Here is a 26,089-nt window from a genome sequence, read left to right as displayed (position 1 = left end):
ATCTAGCATTTGAACTTAATTTTTTTTCCCCTTTTTAGATACTTCTTTTTTTTTCTAATATTTTCCGTTGTAAATTTTCTTTTATTATCTAGAATTTTCTTTTTCTTCTTCTTTTTTTTTCAATAATTACTTTTATTTATTTGATAATTTTTTTAAAGTGCATTCTTTAGAGAAATCTATTTTACAAATGATTTACTTGCCTAAAAATTTTGTTGGCAATCGAATCTACTGAATTTTACTTTTTAATGAATGAAAAAAAAAAGAGTAATATTATTTTTATTAATACATTTACATAGCAATATTAGTTATTTTGTCTTCAAAATTTTGTTAATGAAAAAAAAAGTTTAGATCTGTTAGTTAAAAAGAAACTAGACTCAGGTAAATTATAATAAGACTGACCATAATCGATGAATCCACCGTTATATATCATAAATAGATGCTAATAAATTATGCAATATTAAATATTTTATCTACAAAATTTGTTGTTTTTGGACTTAAAACTATATTTTGGAAAAATTCATTCAATTTTTTTTTTTTTCAAAATGTGAGCTTAATAAATAGTAAATATTAATATCGCCTTAGATTTAGTATATTTTTAAGATTAAAAAAAAAGAAGAAAAAAAAAAAAGCAGTTCATGATCTTAAATAGAAATCTTTATTGGCTAAAATGTTCCATTGCATGATTGTTTTTTTTGGTCATGTTATTTATTTTTAATTGTCTTTTATATAACTATTTTTTAGAGAAAATAATGACGATATATTAACACATCTATTTTCTAGAAATGTGTAAAAAATTTTGACACAGAGAAAAATATAGTTATTGATAAAATATAACTAACTGCTTATATCAGTCTTCCTATAGTTCAAATTAATGTTTAAAAATAAATGATTACATATCATTTAATCCTTCCGCTAATCTAATTCTGCTAATTTACTTCAAATTCTGATTGTATTTTTTTTTTTCTTCTTCTTGAATAAAAATGTTTTTATACTAGAAGAATAATTTTCAAATAACTAACTTATATTTTTTGTATTACTATTTGCTTTCATATTTCTTCAAATTGTTTATTTCATAAATTCCAAAATTTATAACATTGTAATATAAAATTCCTAATAAAAAATCTTGTTTACTATCTTCATTATTTTCTTTAATGGAATGCCTTTTTATTTCCTTATACGGATTAAACTGGGTGTCCGAGATGAAACGCTATCTAACATGCATGAATTGGGCTTCATACTCTTCTATTTATTTATTTTTTTTTTAATGGGAAAAATTTATTTAAAAAAAAGGTCTTTTCTACTTCATTTTTGGGAATTCTTTGCAACAAATTCTTCTATCATAGTATTGGTGACTGGTGATAGATTTTATCTGGTGATTGTTGTAAATTTACTCTTTATATATGTACATATATATAAACTGCACAATAAATTAAATGCAATTAATGGTCAATAAAGCTATCAATTTACCAAGAACATGAATGCTACATTAATTTTAATACATCAATAAAATGCACCATACAAGAATTAAGAATTTAACATTTTTAATTCTTTAATTCTGTTAAAAAGTTATCTATGTTTTTATAACATAGCACTTTGAAAAAAAACTGAGGGGTTTTGTGCAATTTTATTTTATGTTAGGCTGGTAACAAACAGATTCTTTTGGGCGTTGTAGAGTCTAAGTGGTATTAATTTATTAATATCTTGGGTTTTGTTACAGTTGAACTTGCTAACCATAAGAGTATTTAAAGAATACTTGTGACTATACTTGTATCGGAAAATAATTTATTGAACCCAGGCCATATAGTGAAATAGAATTAATACTGCACACGAACTGGGTTTTCCTTTATATTATTATTGCGGATTTGCTGTTTAAAAATGTTTATAACTTGAGAACAAATAATCGTGGCACATTAAAAATTTTATATTCTCGGAAAATAATTTTTGCTAGTTGATTTTATAAGTAAAATTCATTCACAAGCCAACTGTGTAAATTGGCGATGTATGGAATTATGATGAAATATAAATTTATGCAAAATTTGTGTACGCTATTAAAGTTGAAGAACAATTTTACAATACGTGCCCTTTGCAAATCGATCATTACCTCAATAAAGGTTTACATTACTGCTTTATTTTGTCGCAGTGTTCGGTTGCTGCCCATGTAACAACGAGTGGGTTGTATGAATATAGAGATGATCAGCGTTCATTCTACGTCATGGCAGACACAGAGAACAGATAGCGAGTTGGTGATTGCGATGCGGTACAAGTCTGTTTGTAGGTAGTCAGCGGCTAGTTAATTGGTGGATAGCAGCCTCTCTATCTTGGCCTTGGCTTATTTAGATTAATGAAAATAAGTTCATCACTCAATTTCTCCCACTCCTTCCAAAAAAAAAACAATCATGCATGTAAACAAATTTTCTTGAGCATGATGAATGAATATAAGAGGTGCGTAACGTTGGCTCTTCAGAACCCTATGTTAAGTCACCACTTTTCAAATGTTGACTGCGTTTCTGATTGATGAATTTTTGACGAAATCTTAGCATTAGAAGTGTGAGCTTTCCACTGTTTAGTGTACCATGTTCTTTAGAGTGGCTATGTACAATGCAAATTAATTCTATTCAATGACCAATTAGAGCGGTTACTTAAGTCTCATTGAATTTGGTTTCGTTTCACTCTGCATTCTACATTTTATGTAATTTATATAAAATGAAGTACCACAAGGCTACAAAAATTTGAATGATACAGTTGTGCAATTACAAATCTTTTTAAGACATAAGGTGGATTCAGAAAATTTGTTGGGTCCAAAACCATTAGTTGAGCAACAAATTACTGAATGTTTTACTCAAGATTAGGGCAAAAAAGAAGTTAATTATGATTTTACAATGTTTAGCTTTAGCTTTTTTTTTTCATTATTTTTATTATTCTGAGATTGTGAGATTCAGAGGAGGGCTGATTTGCTCTTTGCTAACAACGTCTTTATGCATTATTGCAGGGAGTCAGTGGATGCTGAATTAGAGTTATCTAAACCCAAAAGTTGCGCGTTAACTATCCGTACTTCATTTATATCCACTGTGTACTGGATTTTCTGCTACCTCTCCCTCTTTCTAGACCTCATACAAAGATTGCATTTGGGAGTTTTCCCATCCAAACCGTATTAATGATTTTTTGTTCTTATCTTTTTTAGATTTTCGTAGCCCTTATTTCCTGAATTCGGAAATTTCTGACTAGGTTTGCTTTAAAAATTGGTCTTAAATATAATTCCTAAGCTTATTATTGGGACCTATCCGGTAATTAAACTAAATATCAAAATTGAACTCCACTCAGACCAGGCCTTCCAGTCCAGAAACCATGTTCCAAAACCTAGTCCTTGCTACCGTTTTGCTACTCTACTAAAATCAAAGCAAATAAAAGGAGAAACTTGGGCTTGGAGCAGCTACTTCTCGCCATGAAGTCGGAACATTAAATTCACCCAAAATTAAAATTGATTTTCAAAAGAAATTTTAAAACTTTTCAGCAAAAAGAATAAGGTTTATTCAATAATTTTAAATTTACCTTTTGCTATGTACGAGTAGCGAAATTTAGTTGTTTGCCTTTCGAAATTAAAATAGTATTATACCTTATTAAATACGGTTTTATCTATTTGAGATTTACTACCCACTTTAATCGTCAGTATTTCAATTACAGTTTACTTTAAATTTTAGTTAATTATTATAAGTAATAAAGTAATTAAATTTTATAAAATATTGTTTTAGATATGAATCATACTCTAACCAATGGCATGACTTCTCCAACTAGGATCTCTGCAACTAATATTGTGAACGATCTTTTAAGGAGAGTTGGAGTAAGTACTCTTATTTATTTTGTTTACTTTTAAATGCTTCTAGGCTCTTGCTTATTTATTTATTTATTTTTGTAGTATACAATTTGTAAATTATGCACTCGTTTCTGTTATTGCTATAAATTGAAGAGAACAAATATTGCATTTAGAATTAATTTTTCAATGCGTGTTTTGAGATACTTCTGTACGGCAAGTATGTTTAGCGAATAAGAAAGAATCTCAAATTTGATATTCTAAATACGGGTTTTTAGAGGCTGTAGATTTAAAAATTGGAAGCGTTTAAAACAACTAGTGGCTATGCAATTCAACCATCCTAATACAATTACTTGGTACGTCATAAGATTCGAGAGTATAATATCTAGCAGGCTTATATTAATTGAGTCTATAAAAGAAGTCAAGTAAAACAAAAAAAAAAAACAGTTCAACTAGATAAGTGCAGTAAAATTCAATATCAAAAGAAAAGCTGAAAATTAGAGCAACAACAGGTGTAGTACTGAAATATGTCTGAAAGTTTTATTCGCAGTCCCAATTTCAGACCAATATTACCAGTATTTGTTATTTTATTTAGGAAGACCTACTCTTAGTAAATGGAATAAGTGGTTTGAAATCTTTGTTTCAGTTATTTTTTATTTTCAGTTTGTATTTTAAGTTGGTTAGTTTATATTTTTGTTAATATTATTTTTACTTTTTTTTTTATATGCACCATGCATGTATAAATGTAAAATTGGGTTATATTGATGCGCAGCTTGAAAGGTTGCTGTGTGCACGTTGCGAGAGGATCAGGTGCATCTGCTCCACCCCAATCCTTGCATCCTACGATTGACATCCATCCTTTGCCTCTTCAGTATCCTTGATCCATTATGAGCCAACTACTTTTAGTTTTTCCAAGAGAAATCCATTGCTGTGATATGATGCCATTTATTATTTATTTGACGACTATTTATATATATTTAAAAAAACAAGTAGTTATTAATTACATTCATACAAAGCAATCTAGCCATTAACCAATTTGTTTTTTTTTCTCTCTCTCTCTCTTTAAATTATTATTTCATCTCTTTTTTAGTATGAACTTCTTATTCCAGTAATAATTAAAACTAATCTAACGTTAATTCAATGATAAATGTAAAGTCAGTGTGTTTTATATTTGTAAAAAAAGTTTTTAATCTGTTAATGGTGATTTAAGAACTACTAATACTATTCTTATTGAGTGTACCTGAATGAAATTAGGGGAAAAATTGTTTTCTATTTAGCAAGTAATTTAGTCATTTTCTTCTGCATGTTTATTTTCATTTCTTCTTCTCCTTCTTCTTCTTTTACATAAAACTTGATAAGATTTAATTTAAAACGATAAACTTTCAAAAAGTTTTTTCACATTTACTTTTTATCCTTTTTAAAGCCGAGGACCAAATTCTCAGTCTGCCCATTTTAGGCTGAAACATTTATTTTAGCCAGAACATTAGCTATGTTTTCCTTTTTTTGATCTGAAATCATAGAACGTTTTTGGGAGTTGGCTGCTTTAATTTTAATATATTTAATATCGCTCTTTATGTATTGTTTTAATCTTTACAGCAAGCTTTAAACTATTAATATTTTTTCCTCTTTTAACAGGCAACTGTATTACTAAAATTGTAATTCTAATACACTCCGTGTTTTTTCTTTTTTTTAATGAAAAATAATAATTAAATATTAACTAATAAGTTAAACACGTCCGCGAATTTCTCTTCCTTATTAAATTCTCCTACTACAGTTTATCATAACCTGTTTGTGTTTTTTTTTTCGTTTAACCCTATTTCACGACTTGCCTAATATTGGGAAATGAACTCATGGGGAAAAAAAATTATATATTGTATATACTTAGTAGTAACTGAGCTCCAAAGATTTAGGGCCTGGATTTCGAATCCTATACGTCTTCAGTTTCGACATTGGCAGCTGCATTCACCGGGCTTAGCAAGAATTGCTTTTTAGCTACGGTTCTTTTCTAATTTTTAAAGTGCCTTCTTTCAATTTTCAGTCTATAATTCTAAAAAAAATGCTCTTTTAAACTTAATACTTTTGTGCAATTCCATAAATTAAAAAAAAAATCTGAACTTACAATTAGAAATATATTTAAGATAATATTGTGTTCACCTAAAGTGCTGTTCATGAAAAATACTGACTGATGATTTCATTCGAAAGTACTATATTGAAAAAATATTTCAGTAATTTTGGACTATCATTTTTTCCAAACGTACATTGAATGTATATTCTCCTTTTTATCTGCAGGAAAACTGCATTCTGACTTGATGCAATCTCTTTAATCATAAAAATTAAACTAGCATGAAACTTTTTTTTTTTTTATATCCTTTAATTGTTTCCCTTTATATTTGTACCCTCCTTTCTGTTCCTTTTTTTTCCAAAAGGATTTGGGGGATGCTATGAAGATTCTGGACTTATATTCCTCGTTGCTATTATCCAGGTCCGTTTTTATTTGTCATTATTTTTGTGTTATAATAAATCAAATATGTATTATTATTATTTTTTTTTTTTTAACCACTTTTTGGGTGAAAGATTAAGCATAAATTTGTAACACTTGAAATAATATTTTGTTCTAGTCTCATTATAAATAGATTAATAACACCTATTTGCTTTGTATGATAGTGTTTAGTAATTTCATTAATCCTAATACTAATTAATTTGTTTTTTTTAACATTCTAAAATTAATGCTTCTTTTATTCGCAGTAATTAGTCTTTGAAATGTTTTTGAGCTTCTAGAAATAGAAATAACAAGCATATATTCTTCTTCGTGTTCCAAAAATCCTTCCTGATATATATCTGTACCTCGGAGGGAAAAGGCACCATGTCCATTTTTTTCGATTTTCAGATTTTGGCATCATTTTACACATTTTTTGTTGCTCTTTCTACAGGTGTAAAGCACTATGTCCTATGTTTACTATTAAGCGATTTATGTATATTTAAAAAGCGCTATGATACTTCATTACTTAAGGGTAAAAGGCACTACATGGGCATAAATTTTTTCACAATGGAGATGAAAGTAAAATATTTTAAAATATGGGAGTTAAAGTGGCCATATCAACTATAATAATTACGGTGAGAAGTACAGGAAAGAGTATAACCGGAAAAGTGGAACAAAAAATGAATTTGGAAAAATATCTTCATTTGGCTCCCCTGGAAAATTTACTTTTTGTGACATGGTGCCTTTTCCTTCCGAGGTACAGATATATATTCTTTTCCTATAAAGATTGATAACTTAGTGACTTTACATGGAGAATGTAACCAATACCAATTGCCTTCTTGGTCCCCAATTAAGGCCTTAAAAAGACCAGCATTATCTAATAATAATAACAACTTTATAAGAAGTATAAATTGACAAAGATATTAATTGTTGGAAGGGAAAAACCAAGCGTTAATAATATTTTTACAGTTTTTCTTTCCACCGGTGTTGTCATTAGCTGCAAAGAAGATTGCACTCCTGGCAATTTATTTAAGTAGTATAAGGGATAAATTCAAAGAGCATAAAATAATAGATAACAAAGCACAAAATATATTCAATGATCATTTGCAACTCGCTATTATTAATTTTTAAATTTATTAAAAAATAATTTTTTTTTCTGTAACTCATATAACAAGCCTAGAGAAAGACAATAAATTTGTTGAAACGTTGGCATTAAGACTGAGTTGCTATTTTTTTATTTTTATTTTACTGAATTCACGCTATAGTTTACGGTTACTAAAAAAATAATACAAATTCATACTCTTAATAACGACAGAAAATTATGGAGTACTTATTGAATACCCATATCATATACTGGATTGTAAATTTATAAGATCAAATCAGCTGGCTGGAATTTTATAATAATGGGAGAGCAATCTTTCAATGTACAAATTTTAAAATAATGATGATGATTACTTATTGTTGTTTTATAATTTTTAAAACTGGATAAGTTCTCTCTAGTTAATATCTTTATTTTAATAATTGTAATAAAAATAATATTGCCTTGATTATTTGAACTCATTTTTCCCCCTCACATAATGTTTTTATTAAAAGATTAGTTTTAATTTTACCTGCATTCGGCTATAAGTTTTAGGTATCCTCGAAAATGTGCAGTTCCTCCACGTCATGCGTCAAAATATGAGTCCATCTAAACTTATCTTCTTGCATTTAAAATATTCTCCAATATTAATTCCATATTTATTATTCGTTTTCATTTTGTACAGGTATTGGAAACAAATATTGCTTCATGTCGAACAAGTCCACGAGATCTACAAACGAACAGTTACAGAGATTTAAGTCTGTCACCAGGAGATGGTTATTACAGGTTAGCAGTTTAAGCATTAAGTACATTAAAAAAAAAAAAAAAATCATCGGACAAATTTCATTTCTAGTTCCTATCACTAAGAGGCAGAAATTTCCTAACATGAAAAACCACATTAAAAATAATTATCACTTTATTGGAAGTGCTTTTTTAACTCTTAAGATTGTCACAATAGTTCCTATATGTGCAGAACGTTGGTACCACTTCTGATACTTTTTAAACCAGTACATAACCATTATGTTAGAAGTGATTGGTAATTTTTTACTAATTAAATTTCTTTAAATTTAAGTTAATGAAAGTGAACTTGTTCATCATAAAGGATAATTCCTAGACATCATGAGGTGCGTATCTACAAAGAAGGACAACATGCCTTATCCGTTGGTAGTTTCTTTCTGCTTACCTACTCCAATATTTGTTTTCTCGAGGCTACCATCATTCTTTCTTGACATGTTTATACTGGGACTTCCCCACTCCGTTTCTATGAAAACATTTTTTTCAAATATGGCCCTCTTGCTTTCTAAATAAATGGAAAAACCACTTTTAATTTCTTTTCTTCGAAGGTACATTGTATTTGATTGTTTTTTTTAGAGAAGTTGCTAGATTCTCATTTGCATTTTTTCTTTTATTTCACTCTTGCTGGTGAAGATAATGCATTTAAGAGGTCTAAATGTTTAGGATCCAGGACTAGTAAGCGAAAATTGGAAAGAATATAGTTTTGAATAGAATTAGATTAGATTAAGATACTTCTCTTTTTAAAAGAAAGCAATCTAATAAGAATTTCAATAACCTCCTTTTTTTTATTCTTTCTTTTAATTTGCCCTACCAACCTGCCCCTTGGCGCTACGATCCTCCTCCACTACCTCTCCTTCATCGCCTCACACCAAGTCTTACACCGTGGGCGTCCTCGGTTTCTACGTCCTGCACAGGCTTACTTACCTTCCAATAATTTTTTGGGGATTCTCTCAGCTGGCATCTTCACCACGGTATTTGCTATAGAATCGTCAAATTATTTACCTTAGAATCTCGTTCCAAGCATTACTATACAAAAATAAGTAATATATGATTTTTGTTTTTTCCTCGTCTAATTAAGTACACATTCATCATTCTCATTATTTATAATTAATAACGTATACTCATTTCTGCGTAATTATGCAGTTTTATATGATTTTTTGATTAACTTATCTTTTTCGATAGATTATCCAAGGAGATCTCTTGAATTTAGAGAAAGTAAGTTGTATATACTTTTGGTTTTGCACAGTTCAAGCATCACACTCTAGTTTTCTCTGCGTGATCACACAGTATCTTGAGAGAAAGTGAGCTTCGTCTTAAAAAGGAAGACGTTTTATAATACTTCTTCTGTAATGTTTAAAAATATATATATATGGCAGATTAAAATAAATATATACAAATTATAAAAATGCTTGAGTAAAAATTTTGTTAATAATTGATATTTATCTCATAGAATTTAATGTCTATTTCTATCTGTAAAACATCCATCAATTAAGGAACGGTTCAATATAAATAAAAAAGATATTTTGTCAAATCCCTTAAAATATAACTGCCTTGAAATGTTATTAATTTATCCCTGAAAGTTGTACTTTATTTAAAAAAGTTCAGAAAATTTGTACAATCTGTATAAATGGGCTTTCATTATTCCGCTATTTTGTTTTCCCCTCATAATTGAAAAGTACAAATTTTTGTCCAAACTCAGGCGATTCTATAAGTTTTATTTTATTTTTATTATTTAATTTTTTGTGATTAAGTTTGAAATAAAATATTCTTTTCTTTTAAAGTCAGTTAAAATTATTTTATTTTCATTTTTTTTTGCTGATATTTTGTTTTACACAGACGGAGGCTAAATCGTGCAACCTCAACTCCATCTACCCACGGTCTTGGGCGCTCAAAGACCTAAGTTTATTTAAATTATTAAAATTCCAAAATTTATGAATAATATTTTTAGGAAAAAAAAAGCTAAAAAAAATATACAATTATATTTTTTTTTATAAATTATATCTCCCTTAATTTCTTTAATTAATTTTTCATGTTTGATTTTGTAAATAAATTAAAAATGTAAATAGAAAGTTTATATTGCACATCAGCATATATTTAAAATCAAATGTATAATAATGAGCCCTTTTTTTATTCAGTATATTTTAATTAATTCTTTTTCCTACAATATGCAAGTTGTTCTCTTTTTTGAAAGGAGTTCTGTTTTCAAAAATTAAAAAACAAAAACAAAAATTTTCAACATTAAATTTTAAATAAACAATATTTGTATAAAAATATCTTAATGGTAGGAAGCTTAAAAATACCTGGTCGGTGTTGGTTAGACTCTCTCTCGATGTAACTTTCTTTTTTTTTAAATCGTTATTGTAAAAATGTTAATAGAGAACAAAAATGTCAAATATATTTTAAAAATGTATACAAAAATAAAAGGAACAATCTTCAATAATATGTAATTTAAAAAACGCAATATAGATATATATAATATATATATATACAATATTAAAATAATATTCTTAAAGTATAATTTTATTTTATTGTATGTATAATATAATAATAGTGTAGTCCAAATAATTTAATGATTTAGCGGAATATTTTGTTCTGTGATTAATTGATGACTATTTTTTGTCTAGGTAAACTTTTTATAAATAAGAACAAAACTACTATACAAATAAATTAATTAATATTCTTTTCATTTTAATTTTTCAAAAAAAATAATATGTTCTTACGCCGACTTAAAACATAGAAGTAGACAGCGGAGAACTACAGTGGTAATTATTGTTAAAGGCATAGAGTACGTCGACGCGAATAGAACTCAAAATTAATTACCCCCTCAACTCCCCCAAAATATCCCCTTATAAAAACGGGGTAAGGCTCTCTCTCTCTCTCTCTCTGATATGCTTCGTTTACTTGTTATTTTTTAAACAAATATTTTAGTCGTATTCAGTGATTTTTTTGTTTCGTTTCGTCCAGCAATACTGTTTATATTATATCTTCTTCATCAACCTCATGTAATTCATTTTATACTTTAGAATTACAGAATTAATAATAATAAATTTAGTAAAAAACGAAAGTTACTACCATAATACAATATAAATCTTTCCTACCTGATTTTTTTTTGGGATTTCACCTTCATTATTCAACGGTGAGACAATTCGGTTTTAGTGACGGACGAATTAGTGTCAGTTTCGGATCTGACAGATTCTTGAAGCCCTTCTCATGGTGAGGTAGACGTTCTTTATATAATTGAGGGACTGTTCATCACAAAACTTTAGAATATTATTTTCCAGTTTGCAAATGATTTGTGCTGATCAAGATGACAATTGGTACAATCTCCTAATCGTTTACGATTTTATCTTTATTTATTTTTTTTTTTTTTGTGCAGTACCTTATCCGCTCTAATATACTAAAATATCTGCCTTAGATAGACCGTTTTCACCCCAAGGATTGCGTCTAGAGAATACTCATGCTCTCTAGAGGATTGTAGGTTTAACTCTAATGCAGTTATCACTCTAACAAAAAACAAAGAGGAACTGAGCGGCATTTATGTTTACCATGGATATGTTCATTCTATTTGATAGACGTATTCTATGACAAAATAAAATTTTTGTTCATCATAAAAAAAAAATAAAAAAATCTTACGTTCCTATCGGAAGGCTTGAATTTTGCACAACAAAACAATAGAATATTGTATTATTTATATATATTCTTGTGATCTGTATAGTTTATTATATTCACTTTTCTATTCTTGCAAATATGTTGCAATGGAAAAATATTTATGATTAATGTTTAAGGAAGGAACAAGTAAAAGTATTAACAAAATAAATAAATGGATAAATGGCCATGAATCAAATTTTGAAAATAAAAAACTCTGTTTCGGCCAATTTGTAAACGGAATAAAAAAAAGTAAAAAAACAATTGTAATACTGTAATTATGGACACACAATTCACGATAAAAAAAAAAAATGCTGTATTTTAATTTAAAAAATATATATATATTTACATAATTAATATCATGGGCTGTAAAATTTGTTTTTGAATACGAATCTTCTATTTAAATCATAAATATAAATGATAATCATCAGCTGAACTCCCAGACGATTTTATCCTCTTTGTTCTGTCAAAGTTATTCATTTAAAATTGTTCTCAGTAAATTCTGTTCTGAACGGATTATAATAAGTAATATAACCTCCAGACGTATGTTATTTTTTGTTACTGTGATTTATTTGTTCGTGGGGAAGAACGAAACCTTATTTGGAATTGCAACCAAAAATCGCAGGAAGCTTAAACTTGGCGTTCCGTTTGCTAGTTAGATAATATATGATACTCAAACAAAGACAAATGAAGCAATTTTTTTTTTTCAATTTTCCACATCTAATATATTATCCACAAATACACATAATCATCTTTTATATTAAGTTTTCTAAATCCTAAAAGTCTACATTTTATAGTTTCTATGAATATTGTGAAAGACTTTTTTTTTTATATAAATCTATATTTTTATTATTTAAAAAAAAACCTTTAACAAAGAAATTGTAGTTAAAATAACTATTATGATGATACATAAATAAAAACAAATATTAAAATTTTAAGAATTTTCTTCAGTAACATTTTAACGATACTAATTATATAATATCAAATATTTCTTAATTTTTTTTCAAATGTTCTTATGAATACAAAAAAATAATTCAAATGCATCTTATTTTAATTTTTTTATTCAACTAATCTACGAAAAGGACAAGATAAACCAACGGTAAAAATAAAAAAATTCACAAGATTGCATAAGGCGATAAGAAAAAAAGAAAAGCAATTTCAAAAACACTCATCATTAACTACTATCGTTTATATCAATTTTTTTTTTCTTTTCTTTATTAAAAAGTTCAATTATTATACCCATCGTCCGATTCAATTTTTTACTAGTAGAATATTTATTCGTACATATTTGTAAGTCATCATACCTTCTTCGTACAGGTAATTGAATAAAAAAAAAATACCCTCAGATAGTTCAGATGATCCACTCTGCAGGAGAAGGTTTAGAAAACTCAGCCAGGAAGACTGTAGAACAATAAGAATCTAGTTCTTCAACCAACATCGTTAACTGTATGAAGATTTTGAGAATAATAAGGGGTCTGGTTCAGAAAAACCATTAGTACAGCAATTTTTCATCCGCTAGGTGCTTGAATTGTACGAAAATTGAGTACAAAATTTCTTCCAAACTAGCCCTAAATTAAACGGGCCGGACGATAAACTCAGGGGGCTCCTCACACATTGTAGAGTGAAGGAATTAGTCACATTATTTATTTATTTTGTTTTTATTAAATTTGGCTAAATTTTTCGTTCCCTAAGTCACATTGATTTATACACACAGTTTTCAGACAACCTATCTTCCCTATAAATCGGGAGATGGGTGTAATAGCGCAGTACATTCAGTAAAATACTTTCTTTCTGGGAAGATGAACAGTAATTACATGTTGCTACAACTCTACATTTAGATAAACACACAATAAAGTTTTCATTGCACATTCCGCTAATATTCTTTAAGGTTTTATAATTAATTACATTTCTATCTTATTTATTACGTAAAATAATAATATATTTAGTAAAAATTTGACACTTTTTCTTAGTACTTTTTTCCATTACTTTCAATTAATATAGCTATTAACCATCCTTTGACATAACTTCCATAAACATTTATTTTTGGAGCATTAATAGACTTGCGTTCTTTTTTCAAATTTAAAAAGAAGAGGAAAGAGTCGAATAGACAATCCCGTTTATTATTTTTGTTTCATAACTATTTTAACAAAGGATTTTTTGTTTTTGAGAAGTTAAAAAGAAACTGACTAGTTACATACACTGGTTACGTTTAAAATTCTCTTCTTTTTTAATTTTAAAATATGAATGTAAGAATTCTTTTTTGTAATGTGTCAATTAATAAAATACAAGTAGCCCAATCAATATAGTTCAGTCATGTTAACTTGACATTGTCAACCGTGATAAGAAAAATCTTTGGTATTTTTAATTAATAATTGTAATAGTGACTAAAGAATTGGGCAAAATTTATTAAAATGTTCAACGTTAGGCATTGACCTATTAACTTTTCACATATATATATATATATGACAAATATATTGAAACGTAAACGTCTACGCGTATTTTCAAGGTTTCATAAACACTCCGAGTACTGAGTTGATTTCATGTATGTGTGAATGATTGTATATAAAAATGTTTTATTTTCAGCGTACATTTTTATTAATCTAATTGGCTTAATTTATGTTGGGGACAAAATTTAGAAAAGTAATTTAATATTTAGAGCGATATAGTTTCTGTTCATTCAGACTTTATATAATCCATACATATATTTATATATTTTGTTAAATGCAACATTTTTATTAACGAGATAGTAACATTGTTTTGACGAAATTACGTGTTTGGCTTCACTAAGTCAGATAAAGGGTTAATATTAACTATTGGCACTATCCTAATACTTTTTAAAACATACATAAAAATCAACGAAGAACATCCACTGATAATTTTTATTACTTAAATACACAGCGTCACAGTAAACAGAGACTTAAAAACTTCCGAAGAATAAGTGGTTATCAGAAGTAGCAAACTTACGGAAGAGAAAAACGACAAAAATTAAAGGCTTATCTCTAATACATGAGACAGGGAACAGGGTTATCTCCGCAAAACTCTCTTAAAGCAAATCAAAGAGAAGTCTTTTTCAGAATATTTGGGAGGATTGGTTGCACAAGGAGTGGTTATCCATAGTCCCGGCTCTTCCTGGCACTTTCCTTAAGTACCTCGGGGTGATTGGTGTCATCGCCTAGGAAAGCTGTGTGAATGCGACTTTCCTGACGCCAGTGGTCGGAGGGTCCACAACTGCAGTGCCTTAACACTCGTTAAGGGGGGGAGGAAAGTGGAGGGGTTAGATAAAGCAAAGAAAAGGTAAATGCTGGAGCCATTCGTAAAAACAATTCTTACGTCTACATTCACCTTACATAGTCTTCAACCGACTTTCTAACCGCTCGCGAACTTATCGAACACATAAAAAAAAAAAAGATACGTTATTCGTTCACCATCTCTAAAATCGCTACCAAACTTACAGCTACAACTACGAGCACTCCGAATCATTTTGCTCTGGCCTGTAAATTTAATAAATATAATTTATTATAATAAATCAGTGTACCGGATAGGTTAACTTTCATTTCGTATTACTTGTATTCTGGACCCTCCAGCATTCATAAAATAAAATAATTCTTGAAACAACCCTTGAGATAAAGATTATAAAAAATAAACATAAAATAAAACAAAATCTAACAATCACAGATAAAAACTGATTAATTAAAAAAAAAAGAAGCATACTTTTAAATAAATTTTAATGAATGAAAATGAAAAGCCAACTTGCAGCAATATCCCGCTCTTGAAACATTAAATTAAAACTGAAGTAAAAAAAATAAATTTAAAATTTAATCATATCACATTAAAAAAAAAATAACTTATTTCTATTTTCTGGGAGTTTTTATACAATAAAATTGAGCGGAAAATTAGAGAGAGCTATTGACAAAAATAATGGATGGAAGCACTAATTTTTAATTACTGCCTTCGGCATTTTATAGTTATTTTGTTTGTATTTTTTACAAAAATAAAAATAAGTAAATAAATTGGTCTTTTCTCTTTAGCTATTTTCATGAAATAAATAAAATTAATATTTATATTAATCTTTGTCCAAATAAAGTCTTCATTTTAATTACACATCTAAGGCCCTAGATACAATATACTAATAAATAATTCAAAATCTAAGATTAAGTATTCAAATATTCCTTACAAAAAGTTGTCATCAATAAATAAAGTACTTCGTATAATAACTTAAAAGAAAAACATGAATACTGAATTGGAGTAAAATCTAAACTAGATTATTATGAACTATAATTCGCATAAAATTTAGAAAAGAAAATTATGAATATTAATAAACATATATTCTGTATAATCTTTAAAATAAAAATATTTCCTTGAGCATTATTTTTATAATTATTATTAAAAATTTTAGATTATCACTGGGTATTCATTTTGCTATATTAATAATAACGTAATAATAAATCTTCCAAATATTAATAATTATATATTATTTAGCATACAATCAAGTCGCTAATGAAATATCCTTATTACTTTTATCGATTTCTTTTCTCTTTTTTTAAAATAATTGCCACATCGATGTTAGAGACACGTATAGATTGTGATACTTAAGGAGAACAGTTATGTGCCAATTTTAAGAAACCAGTTTTGATGTTAGGAAGGGCAGTGAAGTAGCTATGAAGGAAGAATGTGTTTAAACAGTAGCCTATCATACAATAAATAATTTTTAACAATATTTAAAGAGAGTGAAGATAACAAATATTTCTTTGGAAGATTATATATATGAATTAATAAATAAAATGTTTGATGTACTGTGTAAAATATATATAATGAATTATATACCAATGAATAGATTTTATTTCCTAATAGGTTATTTAATATTTTTTAAGGACGTATGGTGCTAATGTCTTTGTTTTGGATATAAAGTCAAACTGTTTAAGTTGATTACAAATAATATAAAAAACCATCTAAAAATTTTCAAATTAAACAAAATTCAAATTAAAAAGTGTGTTTTGAAATTTCTCTTTTTTTATGTGCCAGTATTCCTCATAACTTTCCACTATGTGAAAAATAAGAAAACTGGAACATCTAGATCTGTTTAGAAGCTCCTAAACAATTTTAAGACTACAATTCGTCGCAAGATGAAAAGAACACATGGAAGTTATGTTAATATTCTTATTTACTCGGTAAACTTTCAACAAACTAGCGTTAACAAACAAGAAATTATCAGAGATGTTTTTCCACGATAAACTGTGTGATTGTAAACATTATTATTGTATCTAATTGCAGGATTCACAAGGTATTAACTCAGCTTAATTTGAAGAAAAGTGAAAGCCCGTGAAACAGATCTATGCCCAAAAATAACGCTATAACGAGAATGAACTTCACTGCAGACTCGAATAGATAATTTATTAATATAATAAACTAAAAGGGCTGATGACGGAAACCGTTGTGTTGACAAAAGTGTGTGGTACAATGATTCCTCCGTAAAAAGTTTGGAAATCATTACAGAAACTCTGGAATAGATTACGAGAGGTATAGAGGCAACATTGGTACAAACATTAATTAACCCACGATGATGGAGTGAGAGCTTAAGGAAGTGGATATATTCATGATGTTAAGCAACACAAGTTAGAGCACAAAAACTAACTACAGCTTCTCTTGTGAGGGGGTGGGCAAATAAAGGTAAAAAGTCTTCTTTTTTTTTATGTCGTTCAGAGGAAACGAAATATCAGTAACTTACAAAATCATAGTACACATTAAAAAAATTAAGCTTATATAGCGCTAAAATGTAATCAATTCCATATAGATTATTATTTTTTTCTAGTTTTATGATGAGTCAACATCTAAGATCGATAGGCACCCAGAGCCTTTCCAAAGCATTGCCGATGTAAGGACAGTATTCTCTCGTTTCAGAGACAGCAAGCTGTGGAGGCTAGGGAAGAGAAAAAAATCTAAGAGCAAGTAGGAAAAAGAGCCTTTGATCTAAGTGCTTCCACTCATCTAAACTCTTCGCGATTGCTATTAAATCTATTTTTTATAACAAAGCTAAATTTAATAGAATAAGAAGGATGTTAATTTTGCCGTAATTGATAATAATAATGTACAGAGTAACACTTTATACAAGAAAATTTTAAAGCACACGTACCTACAAGAGTATATTTTTTATTTATACATTTAATAAAAAACTTTACTTTTTTTTTTTTTGTATAAGATGAATAAAATTCTAAGTCATTTTTGTACCTAAGTGAGTTGTGAAATTAATTTATAATAAGATAAAATGTTTCCCATAAAACTCGAAACATATTATGAAAAATGTGATTAGGTAAGCAGTTCTGAATAATATCGTTGATTTTATCCGACATAGTAAGCACGTTTATTATATCTCTGACATGTTTCGGACTTTCATTCACCATCAGAGATAGATTTATCGGTTTGTTATAGAGATTTCATGCTTAGTCGTAATCTCTATGCCATACTGATTAATAGACCTCTAATGATAGATTAAAGTTCAAAACAAGATAGAAGATAAAATAAATACACGTGTTGATAAAATCAACGATAAAATTTATTACGTGCAGCTGTGAAATCTTTTTATTTTCTAATAGTAATAAAAAATCTAATACTCACACTTAAAAATGGAAAAAAACTGACAAAATAATGAACTGGAATCACGAATAGGAAGATATGTAATTAAAATATTGTTAAATATAATTAAATTTAAAGAGGGTATACAGAATATTAGAGAGAATATATTAGGAAGATATTTTACTCAATCACAAACAAAAATAGGAAGGATAAAAAAAAAAAATGTCCGTGGAAGGAAAGGGTAAAATTACCCTCGTAAATTACACGTCAATTAAATAAATGACCTTGCGAAAAAAAAAATTGAAAAAATGTTACAAAATAACAAAAAAATAATAATTATTTTGTCCTATATAGGAAGAGAAAATTATTGCTCTTTGTATTTTTTTTTAGCTATAAAGATGGTTTAGAATTGCAAAATAATGTATAAATGCGGCACCAGCTACAAAAAGATGCCATATGGCATGAGCGCAAGGAATTTTACCATCACTTTTAAAAAAGAATACACCTATCATGTAGAACAATCCGCCAAGTTTTAATTGTTCTTCGCCTGCTCCTAATGCCTGAAAATTAAAAAAAGGAATAAGTAAACATATTTTCAGAAAGTTGTAAACATAATTATTATATTAACAAAATTCTACTGAAAGAAATAACTAAAAAATTGTTGTCTAGTGTAATTAATCATGTCATTGCACTTTTTCGAATTAAAAAAAAAAAAAAAAGAAATAGGAAAACATACTAACTTTTCTTACACTAATCTCAAGTACTCAGCCTAACCATTTTATTCAAAACTATTCCATTCTGAGTAAACACATACTTTGTAAAACCGTTGTCAAAGCCATGAGCAAAAATAACATTGCTTTAACGGAATGCTAATAGAAGAATGGATAGTATTTGTAGTTGATTTGATGAAAAAAGTAAATTACAGCTTAGAAATTACACCTTAAGGCAAAGCATAATTTACATTTCATATCTACTTTTGCACGATCATACCCTACAAACCAAGCGATGAATATATAAATTTTTCTTCTCCTACTCAACTTTTAAAAAAGGAAATTGTAATCATTCAGAGTTCGATTTTGAGAATCTATATCCGTTTCGAAGTCCTCAGAGTAAGAAAAAGATGTATTAAAACATGTATTTCCGATGAGGAAACGCGTCAAAAAATTAACATATAGCAATTCTTCTTCTTTCAAGGTATTAAATTCCAGTAAATAAAAAACAAAAAACCAGATAATTAGAACAGATACCTAACTCTTAAGAATCTTCATTTAAAGATTAAATAAATACAACTCAGAAACATTTATTTATTTTTTCTTATTTGAAAAGTGAATTCTAGAGGTCACGAGAAGAAATTAGATAAGATAATTACAATAAAAGAAATATGGCTTATTTCTTGAACTATCTTTCTTTGTTTCTTGAGTGGTTCATTCATAGTAGATATCTTATCAGCACTACAGCTTTACGAAATTATGTCATCACAGGAAATTATGAAAATTAGAAAACGATAAAGCACCTGGCTAAAACTATTAAAAAAACAAACAAATGAAAAGCCGAAAATAATATTCTGTGCGTACAGCAACATATGTATGTACGTAGAATGAATGACCTGTTCAGAGACCAACAATAGAAGACTATCATTACATAAATCATGTCACAATGCAGAGCTTTTGAATGGCTGAACATCTAGGCTATTTTGCTTTTACGATAAGAAAATGGACCCAGTTTAGCACTGCAACATATTCTATCGTAAATAAAAACTCATCATAAGTTATCTTCATATCCTAAAATACTGATAACATTATAACAAAGGGAACCTGATAAATTTAATAAAATAATAACTTTAAACGTGTCAATTAATAATCATACAAAGGCTTCTTAGTTACTTTGATAAGGTGAGAGATTAATGTTAATCTTAAAAAATGTTTATCAAATAAAAATTTGAGATCTATTAAATATTTCAAAGTTCAATTCGGTAATTTTCATGTAATACTTTCTCTTGCACCTTGCTATAAGAAGTATTGCGGTCACATACAATTTTTTGTTATAATTTCTCCGATAATACACATTCTTAGAAAGAGATTTTGTGTCACGGAAGTATCATTTTACTAAATAAATTTTTTTGATTACCTTTTTTTTTTTGGTTGCATCAATAGTTTAGAGAAAAGTTCATTACCTAATTTTTGGTAACACGAAAGTAGTGTTGAGTTTTCACCAGAATATTGTTTTAATATTGAATAAAAACTACTCAGTTAGTAAATTACGAACTGGTAAACTAGAAGAAGACGATTGAATAATACTGATCTACACATAATAACCCTAGATATCATTTATGAATTCCTCAATAAATTAAAAGAAATCAATTATTTTTAAATTATTTTAATTTAATTGCACAATTTTTTTTTTCTTCGATCCATGTAAAAAGTGTATTCGTAGATTTATTCATCTAGGAAATATTAATCGTGTAGATTATTGTAAAATTCTTTAATATACCAGAACTAGAATTAACTTTCATTTTTGTTAGCCTAGTTCCCATTTTTTCAAATTAAGTTAGTCTATAATGAAAATTTATTTACAAACCTTGTAATGTATTACGACTATTGAAGGACCGACGCCAACTAATATGTAAAAAAATGTTTCTAATGATTTGTACTTTTCATGGAACACCTGTTGATAAGCAATGCCGAAGAAGGCCAAAACCTGTAAAATAATAGAAATTATAGTCAAACAAAACATCTAACACAAAAAATCTATATAGTTTTGGCCTTTTATCACGATATCTACAAAAAGAACCAGAAGAGGATGGATGAATTTAATATGGCATGAAGAGAAAACACCTTATCCTTTATAAATTATTTGCAATAAATTTAAATTATAAATGAACGACACTGCAAAATAAAACTACACCACATTCTACAACATTTTTTTTGGGAATAATTATTATTAAATTTCTTCAATACATCTTAATCGTTTATTAACATAAAATTTACTTGCTTGTATGATTTGTAAAAAAGACACCCGTGTGTATTTCTGGCATAAATCTCAAAATAAAAAATCTGCAGAATGAAAATATTTTGTCTTAGGAGGTATAAGAGAAAGTAAAAAAAAAAAATTATTCAATTGCAATAATAACTTTTCGCAACTTGTGAATATTTATTTAACTGGGCCATAACGTAATAAAAAACATGTGTGAGCAGTCACACAACTTTCTCTAATTTGAAGGTTACTCATAAATAATCTTCAGACTTGGAAGAATTAAGCCACATTTAATTCTCATAAAATCATAAAGTTTATAAAACTGTATCTATAACTAACTTTAAACTATTTTTAACGATTTTAAAAACGATTTTTCCACAAAAATGATAGAAGAAAAAATTATAAATTTATGTGTATAATGTTTAAATACGAAGTTTAAATAAAAGCTAAGAACCATTATCAAGGAAGTGAAAATCTCATCCACGGAGAGTTAAGAGATAATCCCAGTCGAGAAATTTTAATCATACTTGATTTCAGCAATACAATCTAACTTCTTGGACAGTGAACAATATATATATCTCTTTTGAATTAATCAAGTGTATTTAAATTATAAAAAGGCTCTTCAAATTCTTTGTTTGATTTGTGTAATTAATAAATGCTCCAGACATCAATTCTAATCTGACAATGTATTATTGACCTCCTACTATCTTTTCTTTTTTTCCGACTTTTAAATCCGACAAACAATTCTAACAAATAGAACTGAATCTACAAAAAAAAAAAAAAAAATCTTAAATTTATTTCACATGAGTACTTTTGGTTTCATCTTTACTTTTCTTAAATAATAAATTATTGAGTTTATCCAATAAATTACTGTATTAAACATTAAGAAGCGTTTTTTTCTTTGGAAATAAATTAAAGTGGAACTAAGCATGAATTTGGAGGTAAGAAACTGAACAGGCGTTTATAACTGAGTACAAAGTTTTGCTCAATTTCTCATGCATGAATAAGCAATACTGAAGATTATAATATTAAATTACAAATTTTAATTAATGAATAAATAAATAAATAAATATAATAAAAAAATTGACACGACTTTTCACATTTCTAATTTATAAGTTGTATTAAAGTATTAGTTATAGTATTTTATTAAAGTCTAACAATGTACAGTTAATAAATTTGTACAATCCGACATTTTCGGGGAAAGTTTCCAGGACGTCTCCTACAGATGTGATCTTAAATTTTATTTTTATTTTTTAGAAAACTGTTTCAATTGAATGAATACAGATTCAAAAATAAGTAATTAATGTTTTTAAAGACAATCTTAGTAGCCGTTTACGATAAAAAAAATGAAAATCGATTAAGCAAAGCACGTACGAATGGCTGATATCTGAAAGCCAACTCTAGGATTCCATGGTTACAATTTAAGCGAATTTCACATTGATATACAGACTTTAAATCTTAAAACCACAGAAATAGCACTGTCGAGAGAATTTCAAATCTTACTCTTAGTTTTTGTTAAACTTCCCTTCATTAAGAACTAATTTTGGTATAAAATTATTATATCTTATACATATTATATTATATACTATTATATATAATATCTTACCCATATTAACCACCAGAGATGAGAAGGCCATGTATCCGAAGGCGGAGGCTTTAGCACTAACCACGGAAAATAGGAAGCAGCTATGAACACATAGATCATGGCACGATCTCCACGATGAAGCATTTCTTTTAATGGCCTTTTGTAAGAAAATTTAAATTACAACAGGATCATAACAAAAAAAAGTTTGATTACGGCATACTTGAAAGAAGATTGAACACAAACCAATTTCTTCCACAATAAAATACTGAATGGAACACTGTTGATACTGTAAAGCATAGGATAAGTGAGAGGCCGTAAACAAAAGCTGCCCAAAAATGTGCCCAACTAGTCGACCTGGTCACTAAATGGAAGCTCCCGTACGCACTAGGAAGTACCCACATCTGTACATATATATATAAAAATTTAGATCAAAAAACTAGATCAAATTTTTTTACATACAAAAATAGATGTATACAAATATAAATTTCTCTTTTCTTACCCCATGGGTTATCATATTTGCGATATGTTCCGCAGAAGTCGGAACGTAAGCTTTGTCTGAAGTTGCTCTCTCGTTCATCCATTGTATCCTGCAACATTTTTACGATTATTTTGATTTTAATCGAGCTCAGTTTTCATTGATTCATTTCAGTAAAATACAACTAACTAAGACGTCATAAATTTTAAAGCAAAAACAAATATGGTTTATGAGACAATAAAAATTTTGAAAAATTTCTAAATTGCGAAAATGTACAAAGGACAAATTATCTTACGATGCAAAATATTTGAAGCAGTAGCTGTGGATAGGGCCTAGCAGTGATACAGACTTCCAAAGAGCCATAATTTTTCTTCCGTGCGTCTCGCACGTGCCATTCCTCCTTCACTTCATCTTCAGTAGTGCAGAAATACGTTGCCTTGAATTTTTTTCACTAACTAAAGTGGGGATTGATAAACTTTCTACCATTCTGAACTAAGTCATGCATCATTCGTAAACTAAGAATTTATAAAATAACAATCAATTCACTAAATGAAAATAAAAACATATAATTATTACTCTATTCAAAAACACGGAGACATCACTTCACTACAACTGGACAATTGGCACAAACACAGATACGAGCACTAAATATAAGCCAAAAGTAAACTGTTTATACCTAAAGTTCGAAGACAAATCGACAGATAGCAGTACGTGACAGCTGCCCAGTTGAAATTATTGGCCTTATTTTCCTTTAATTACTTTTTTTACCCCCATTTTCTACGAAATATATAAATAAAGCATCCCATTTAATTCATAAAATATATCTCATAAGCAGTATTTATTAAAAATAAAGCAAATCTACAATAAGAAAAAAAATAGTGAAGATGATAATCAACAATAGTCAAATACCTACTTTACTTGAAGTGAACAATTAATAAGAACCAAATTTAATTTTAAGGAGATAAAAAGGAATTTTAATGTTTCTAACTACTGCTCAGCTCAAAGCTTACTTTAGCATAAATGCCTTTAATATAGGAGGGGGCGTATTAAATTTAAAATTTTTTCAAAGAAATTCCCGTTGAGAAATTCAAATAATATTGCATTTTCTATGATTTACAATAAATTTATTTGAAGCAGAAGAGAAATAGTCAAGTCAAGGTATTTGTTATTGGCCATCATGGCATCCTATAATAGTCGGAAGAACCAAAGAAGGTCACAGCTCTCAGCTGTCTGCAAGGTTGGGTTAGAATAGTGATACTTTGTAGTTTGAAGATTTTTTTTCAAGAATGTTGGGAAGAGCAGGAACTGTTTTTTTACATCATGGAAACCAGCAGCAGCAGGTACGTGGTATGGCCACTCTTAAAGCTATTTCTTTACGGCTTAAATCCGTAAAAAATATTCAGAAAATCACTCAGTCCATGAAGATGGTTTCTGCGGCTAAATATTCTAGAGCAGAAAGGGACTTGAGGCAAGCCAGACCAATCGGAGTTGGAGCAAAAACGTTTTACGAAAAAGCAGAAGTATCAGCTCCTACTGAAAAACCTGAAAAACTGATAGTCGCAGTGACCTCTGACAGAGGTTTGTGCGGAGCAGTACACACTCAGGTTGCAAGACAGATACGAACCGAAATAACTGAAAATCCCGAGTCAACAAAAGTAATATGTATTGGTGATAAATCTCGAGCTATTCTCCAGAGGCTCTTTGGTAAGCATATCATTTTAGTGGCGAATGAAGTAGGCAGAAGACCACCTACTTTTCTAGATGCTGCCAAAATTGCAGAAGAAGCAAGTAAATTCGATTTCACTTTTGGAAAGATTATATACAATAGATTTAAATCTGTTGTATCTTATACAACGACCGAACTACCACTTTTTAGTCAGAGTGCAGTTGCTGCAGCTCCCAAATTAACTGTGTATGATTCACTTGATAATGATGTTATTCAAAGCTATATGGAATTTTCAACCGCTGCATTGTTATTTTATGCTTTAAAAGAAGGAGCATGCAGTGAACAATCTTCAAGAATGACTGCTATGGACAATGCTTCTAAAAATGCCGGTGAAATGATTGATAAGCTGACACTAACATTCAACAGGACTCGTCAAGCCGTCATCACCAGAGAATTGATTGAAATCATCTCTGGAGCTGCTGCTCTTCAGTAGAAGGTTCATGTTCAGTTGTTTTGTAGGAAGTCTCATTTTTCCTTCACTTGCATTATGCATTTAAAGTAATTTAAGTGGATAATGTGATATTCTGTAGATATACAAAAACGGTGCGTTCATATAATCAAAATAAGATCGCGAAATATAGACAGTTGTAATTTAATAATGGTTTCTTTTAAAAGAACTTTACTCTTTTTTTCCGTCATGTATTATGAGCTCATTAAAGATTGATGTTTTCATTTTAATATTTTTTGTATCCTCCTTAAATTACTCTCAGTAATGGTTAATTTGGTCATTTTTAATTTCAATAACTTAAAGCAACTTCAATCACACAAGTTGCCTCAAGTTAAGAGAGATGTGTATATGTTACTTACAATTGTCAGTTGCCTTCTTGCATATGTACTAACTCTTTTTAAGTATTTCAATTGAATTAATATATTTAACTTGCACAAACTGAATCTTATTTTCTTTTTTATTTGAAACATCTGTTATATAAGCTATTTATTATAAATCCCAAGGGAA

The 26,089-nt window shown here is 28.4% G+C and overlaps 3 protein-coding genes across 9 annotated transcripts in view; 2 read left to right on the top strand and 1 right to left on the bottom strand.

Annotated features, from left to right (window-relative positions):
• The window catches only part of LOC141450013 (nuclear distribution protein nudE-like 1), a 22,619-nt gene extending 7,109 nt beyond the window's left edge, over positions 1-15,510 (top strand). For 3 of the 6 annotated variants that reach the window (XM_074120012.1, XM_074120009.1, XM_074120013.1), the window contains exons 6-8: positions 3,750-3,838; positions 8,051-8,151; positions 9,997-15,510. In XM_074120012.1, the coding sequence (XP_073976113.1) occupies positions 3,750-3,838; positions 8,051-8,151; positions 9,997-10,060 (254 nt within the window). In that variant the 3' untranslated portion in view covers positions 10,061-15,510. The other 3 variants (XR_012455861.1, XM_074120011.1, XM_074120010.1) reach the window with 3 other exon arrangements.
• Positions 11,513-26,089, bottom strand: LOC141450016 (monocyte to macrophage differentiation factor 2). 2 transcript variants are annotated; one of them, XM_074120016.1, is made up of 7 exons: positions 25,942-26,089; positions 23,704-23,923; positions 23,433-23,520; positions 23,177-23,334; positions 22,955-23,090; positions 20,953-21,072; positions 11,513-18,935 (listed from the first exon to the last, which is right to left on the bottom strand). In XM_074120016.1, exons 2-7 carry the CDS (start codon positions 23,769-23,771, stop codon positions 18,762-18,764), a joined length of 744 nt encoding a protein of 247 aa, XP_073976117.1. In that variant the 5' UTR covers positions 23,772-23,923; positions 25,942-26,089; the 3' UTR covers positions 11,513-18,761. The 2 variants fall into 2 exon arrangements, with proteins under 2 accessions (XP_073976117.1, XP_073976118.1); XM_074120017.1 differs by lacking the exon at positions 23,704-23,923.
• Positions 24,600-25,812, top strand: ATPsyngamma (ATP synthase, gamma subunit). The gene has a single exon (XM_074120014.1). It carries the CDS (start codon positions 24,695-24,697, stop codon positions 25,565-25,567), a length of 873 nt encoding a protein of 290 aa, XP_073976115.1. The 5' UTR covers positions 24,600-24,694; the 3' UTR covers positions 25,568-25,812.

This window comes from Rhodnius prolixus, unplaced genomic scaffold (assembly GCF_049639745.1).
Source record: "Rhodnius prolixus isolate KJV_2025 unplaced genomic scaffold, Rpr scaffold_2, whole genome shotgun sequence".
Lineage (NCBI taxonomy): Eukaryota > Metazoa > Arthropoda > Insecta > Hemiptera > Reduviidae > Rhodnius > Rhodnius prolixus.
The sequence above is the reverse complement of the archived record's forward strand: the minus strand, read 5'-3'. Positions and strand labels throughout refer to the sequence as shown.